The 6,475-nt window shown below is 40.5% G+C and overlaps 1 protein-coding gene across 1 annotated transcript; it reads right to left on the bottom strand.

The window, feature by feature from the left end:
- Positions 1-644: 644 nt before the first annotated feature.
- Positions 645-3,088, bottom strand: LOC110621463. Its single transcript, XM_021765746.1, has 4 exons — positions 2,393-3,088; positions 1,990-2,188; positions 1,644-1,869; positions 645-1,338 (listed from the first exon to the last, which is right to left on the bottom strand). The coding sequence occupies exons 1-4, from the start codon at positions 3,086-3,088 to the stop codon at positions 645-647; spliced, it is 1,815 nt and encodes a 604-aa protein (XP_021621438.1).
- Between the last annotated feature and the right edge of the window lie 3,387 nt (positions 3,089-6,475).

Here is a 6,475-nt window from a genome sequence, read left to right as displayed (position 1 = left end):
TGTTGATCCAGTATCGGCGGTGACGTCCGCAATGGGTGATGGGTTGACAATTGGCTCCTCGTCACTGTCTGTGGGCACGCATACTAGTTTAGGTAGGCCTAGTTGGTGCCATTGGCCTGGTCCCGAGGTAGCCACCATCTTCGTGCACACCATGCTTGTTTGTGTTGGTCTGAGAGAAAACTTAGGGAAGAAGGGAAAGGTGTAGTAGCGTAAGTAAAAGAAAATAAAAGAAACAACTTAAAGAGATTTGGAGAAAGTGATTTGCCCTGGTAATAAATGCAGTATATTTGTTGTTTGGCTGTTGTGATTTGGGCAAATCACCTTGGGCAATTTGATTCCGATGGGTTTTCTCTCAGTAGCGCCCTTGTTTGAAGTCGCGAACTGGACTGTGCCGATTTGATCAGAGCGATGGGGAGGAGTTGTTCAGGGGAATTTCTTCCATAACCTAAACAACAAATCCCTCATAATATGACTTCATGCAATATCCATTGACCTTAAAGACCTTCCCTATTTCTAAACTACGAATGTCCATAGCACCGTGGGAAAAAATGTGTTCCACTATTAAGGGTCCAATCTAAGGAGACCGCAGCTTTCCTGGAAATAATTTTAAACGAGAGCCAAAAAGTAAAACCTTATCTCCAACCTTAAACTACTTTTCTAGAAATTTGATTGCTATCAAAAGCTTTAGTTCTAAACTTGTAATCCCAGGAAGTTTCATATGTATCGCGTCTTAACTCTTCCAAATTCTTGAAGTTGTAACTTCCTGTGTGAACCATCCTTTTAGGCAAGTGACATGCTTTTCCATAAACCAACCGATATGGTGACATCCCTATAGGTGTCTTGTATGTTGTTCGGTATGCCCACAAGGTATCGTCAAGATGCACACTCCAATATCTGCGGTTTGGAAAAACTATTTTCTCTAGGATGGCCTTGATCTCTCTGTTTGACACCTCGGCTTGCCTGTTGATTTTAGGATAATATGTTGTGGATGTCCTGTGGATGACATGATATTTCTTGAGAAGGGTGTCCATCACTTTGTTGCATAAATGTGTTCTTTTGTCATTGATAATCACCTTAGGTAGGCCAAACCTTGAAAAGATGTGAGTCTTGACAAATTCTACCACTACCTTGGCATCGTCTACTCTAATTGCCTTTGCCTCTATCCATTTGGACACATAATCTATAGCAAGAATTATGTAATTGTACCCAAAGGATGGTGGAAATGGTCCCATGAAGTCTATCCCCCATATGTCAAAGATTTCGCAGACCATGATAGGTGTTTGTGGTATTTGGTTTCTGCTGCTTAAATTTCCTGATTGTCGGCACCTGGTACATGACCTACAAAATAAATAAGCATCACGAAAGATGTTAGGCTAAAATAAACCACACTACAAGATTTTCTAGGTTGTCTTGCGTGGACCAAAGTGTCCCTCACAGCCATGTAAATGGCAGAAGCTCAAGACTGAAGCTATTTCTTGATCTGGGATGCATCTTCTGATTACTTGGTCAGAACAGTGCTTCCATAGGTAAGGCTCATTCCACATGTAATACTTTGCATTGTTCTTTACTTTTTTTCTTTCGTGTGTTTGGGAAAATCAGTGGGCAGATCATCAGTAACCAAGTAATTAACTATGTCAGCATACCATGGTGTGACAGATTGTACAACAAACAACTGTTCATCATGGAAGGCTTCATTGATTGGAGATGGTTCCAAATCTGAAGGAAGACAACTTAAGTGATCAGCCACAAGGTTTTCTTTACCTTTCTTATCTCGGATCTCTAGATCAAATTCTTGCAAGCGTAATATCCAGCGGATGAGTCTCGGTTTGGCCTCCTTTTTCTTGATCAAATACCGTAACGCTACATGATCTGAATAAATTATTACTTTTAACCCAATAAGGTATGACTAAAATTTCTCCAGTGCAAACACTACAGCCAAGAGTTCCTTTTCTGTTGTTGGATAGTTGCATTGTGCAACATTTAAGGTACGAGAAGCATAATGAATAACATGAGGAGTGTTACCAACCCATTGTCCTAACACTGCCTCTACAGTGTAATTACTAGCATCGATCATTATTTCGAAGGACAAATCCCAATTAGGTGCCTGGAAGACAGGGGTTATCACTAGCAGCTCTTTGATCAAATCAAATGTTGTTTTGCAATCTTTATCAAAATCAAACGTCACTTCCTGCTAGAGTAATCTGCACAATGGTTGTGTAATCTTAGAGAAATCCTTGATGAACCTTCAATAGAATCCTGCATGGCCAAGGAAAGAGCAGATTTTCCTTATGCTCGTGGGATAAGGCAGATTCTTTATTATATCAACTTTAGCTTTGTCCACTTTTATTCCTTGGGCTAAAATAATGTGGCCTAAAATCAAACCTTGGTTAACCATAAAGTGACACTTTTCATAGTTTAAAACTATATTTGAATCCAAACACCTTTCAAGGATCTTTTCCATATTAGCAAGGCATTCATCAAAAGAGTTACTGTATACTGTAAAGTCATCCATAAAGACTTCAATGAGTTTCTCCATATAGTCAGAAAATATGCTCATCATGCAACGTTGGAAGGTGGCTGGCACATTGTATAGGCTGAATAACATTCTTCTAAATGAAAAAGTACCAAAAGGGCAAGTGAATATTGTCTTTTCTTGGTCTTTTGGGGCTATAGGAATTTGGTAAAATCCCGAATACCCATCCATATAGCAGTAATGTGATTTGCTCGTAAGTCTTTCAAGCATTTGGTCAATGAAGGGCAAAGAAAAGTGATTTTTTCTTATTGCAGCATTAAGCTTTTTGTAATCCATGCATACTCTCCACCCATTTTGCACACGTGTGGGTACAAGTTCTCCTTCAGAATTTTGAACAATGGTGATTCCAGTCTTCTTTGGAACTACATGGATAGGACTTACCCATTGGCTGTCAGAGATTAGGTAGATGACTTCAGCGTTTAAAAGCTTGACTATTTCTTTCTTCACAACCTCCATCATAAGAGGGTTTAACCTTCTTTGAGCATCACGAACAGGTTTGCAATCCTCCTCCATAAGAATTCTAGACATACATGTTGATGGTGAGATGCCTTTCATGTCTTCTATGGTCCAACCTATAGCCTTCTTGTATTTTTTCAACACTTGTATGAAGCTTTCTTCTTCTTAGTGACACAGCTGATTTGATACTGACTCGCGGTTATCGAAGCCGGTCAAAAATAACCACTACGGTTATCAACAATCTTACAACTGCAGATAGTGGTAAAGGATCGAATCCACAGAGAATTGAATACTTATCTATTTTTCCAAACAAGACCAAGAGAATCAATTGTAGCACAACTGAAAGCAAGTAAGTGAAAGTAGAACAAAAGTGCAATAAAGTAAAAAGGGGGGTTTTGAGAATGATTTGACTAACAACTATTGAAAGCAATTGAAACAGCAAGTATCTAAAATAGAAGAGGAAATCAATATGAGAAAAGTCTAGTTGAAGATATAGATCCACTTTGGTTGTTTGGATTGATCATTGAAACTTATGTTCTCTAGATTGGTTCAATAGATTAGTTATGGAGGTGGAAAATGCTTTTCACCACCATGTCTCTCCTTATGATTAAATCAATTAGGGAACGTCCTCTAATCAATTACTAATTAACAAATTGCCAAGGAATGTCCTTGGCGTTAGGCATCAAAACAATTGTCAATTGCATAAAGAATTAGAGAGATCCAATCCTAGCTACTCCAAACGCATGAAGATGATGCTAGATCATATAATTCCTTAGTTTTTACACCAAGTGTTCTTAGGTCAGAATATTTCCAACAATTACGGACTATCAAATATCCCAACTAACAATCAATTAACTTTGCAATTAAGAATCAAGTGGCCAATTTGATCAAAACAACAAAGCAATCTTAGATTTAAGCACACAATTGCATGAATATTGAACAAATCAAAAGCAAACACTTTATGTTCAGATCTCACAACCCTTTAAACAACCTTAGTTTCAACCAACCTTCAACTAGAATTAAGGGTTTCAGCCACTCATGGCTGAACCAAAACAGAAAATAGAAGAGAAGAAGATCAAAGAGGAACCGGCGGTGGCAAAGGTGAAGGAGGTGCGGCGGCCGAACCCTTAGAGAAGATGGTGATGTCCAATCTTCTTCTTCTTGTCTTCATAAGGCCTTTAAATATGTCTTGAGAGGCTGCCTAGGGTTTCTTGGGTATCCATACATCTTTTAGAGGCTGCCCAAAGTGCCTTTGGTCTTATATGTGCCTTCTAGGTGCATGTGTGGAGTTGCAAGGACTTTTTGGTCTTTTAATTGTTGCCCAAGTGTGTCCAAGAAATCTTCTTCACATTATTCTTGCCACCCATGCACTAAAGAGGAAGGTGGAGCCTCTTTTTGAATTTTGAATGTGCATGGCATGAAGTGGGAAACATGTGATCTTCAAGATTTGGCTTCTTGAATAAGGAAGAGGCAATTAGGGAGGACTTTCGGCTGCCTAAACTTGTTTTCGGAAGCTGGACTTTAGGCTCTGGAGGGGACTTTCTGTAACAGCCCGGAAACCGGTACCCCTCTGTAACGGCCCGAACCATCACTGGCACTAGGATCCAGATCGGCTTAAGGCCGCCGGGACCCGTAGCAAGCCAACTATACTCTCTGTGTACCTAATACATCCCATACATGATACAAAACTACTCAACAATCCTGTAAAACTCTGTAGGCTTAACTACAGTTACTCAGATATGCCAATCTGAAATGGCCCTCAGGGCCTATACCAGGGACTACTATCTGCTGTGGGTCAAGGGATTGAAACCCTTTTACTCTGTAACACATCCCACTGGTATCTCATCAAAGCCATACATTAAGCCTAACTCATACATTTCTCATCAAGAAACGTAAAACAGGATTCATGTACAAAGGGATTATTCATACATCACTCGACAACAAAGACACTAGGGAAAGCACAAGTCTATCCAGTATATGACAATACATAGCTATACATTACATTACAACTAAGCTTTTAATGATATCATGTCCACTATACGATTACATTCATGCATAACGTTCCTCTGTACTCTTGCTGACTTTGACTTCCCATAGCTATCTCAGAACCTGCAAAACTGGGGTTAAGGGAGTGGGATGAGCTTCTAAGCCCAGTGAGTAGAAACACTGAAAATAATTCATTAATTATATGCTTTCATGAAATGCGTCACTGCACAAACAAATCACATCACAGACGGACTGACCCACAAAATCCCTCAGCTCATTGCCCGGCCCTAAAAAGGGCACCACAGGACTTCGTATATGCCTGGCCCTCTAAGGAGCACCACATGACTTCGTAATATAAAACTCAAGGGCTAATGGGTCTTACTCCATGTCCGTCCCACCTTCACATAATAATGCAATGTAACATAACCGTGATTCTAATGCATTCACCCTATTGTATACACATAGTACTCATGATGCATGAAATATGCTAAAAGCATTCCATTTTCGCAGTATAAAAGCTTAAGGTTAGTTCTACTCACCTCTGCTCCTCAAGCAGAAACCGACTGACTCCGCAACACCTAACTCTGGTGACCTCCTCGATCCCTTGGGTCCAAGCCTACATAAATGGACTCGAATGAGGTATCAAACATACTCTGAATAACTCGTAGACAACTCTTAAACAACTCCCCCAAAATCCCTCGAAAAGCTCGTAGAACAATCACATAAAGCATGCAAAAGAAGGCTGGACAGAACACTTTCGGCGGCAGGTTCGGTGGCCGAAGCTCTACTTTCGGCGGCCGAAGCTCTACTTTCGGCTCCCGAACCTGAGTTCATCCAGAACTCAGCTTCGTGCACAACCAAGCTCCTCAATCCATTGCAACCCTCAAAACATGCATAACACAACTCCTTAACCCACATATACTAGAGTATATACACAAAGGGGTCCAAAACTACCTAAAAACCCTAACAAACAACATATCGTAACACATAAACATGCTTTCATGCATAAACCATCAAAATATCCCTTAAAACCTAACCATGCATCTCTACTAAACCTCCATAAAACCCCTGTACAACATCAAAACAAGGTCAAGATCTTCACTTACCTCTTGGAGATAAGAAGATGAACGACCTGAACAAAGAAAACTGAACCAACTCCTCTTCTAACTCACCAAACCTCAAAACTTAGCTTTTTAACCCAAAAACCTTCAAAACCATATTAAAACACTTTAAAACGTTACAAACTTGAACAAAACCATGACGATGACTCATGACGGACGTGGCCTCTCCTCTGGCAATGCTCTGGAGGCAACACCTGTCCAAATCACCGACCGAGAATGCTTTATAGGTGTCTGACCGTCAGCTTCGGCAGCCGAATCGCATGCAAAACCATGCAACGTTCGGGGGCCGAACTTGAACTTCGGGGGCCGAATCTAAAGCACTTTCAGTGGCCGAACATTACCTTCGGCGGCTGAACCTGGCAAATGTCCCCATAGTCTT

Source organism: Manihot esculenta, chromosome 8, assembly GCF_001659605.2.
Source record: "Manihot esculenta cultivar AM560-2 chromosome 8, M.esculenta_v8, whole genome shotgun sequence".
NCBI lineage: Eukaryota > Viridiplantae > Streptophyta > Magnoliopsida > Malpighiales > Euphorbiaceae > Manihot > Manihot esculenta.
Note: the sequence above shows the minus strand (reverse complement) of the source record. Positions and strands in the feature narration are given on the sequence as shown.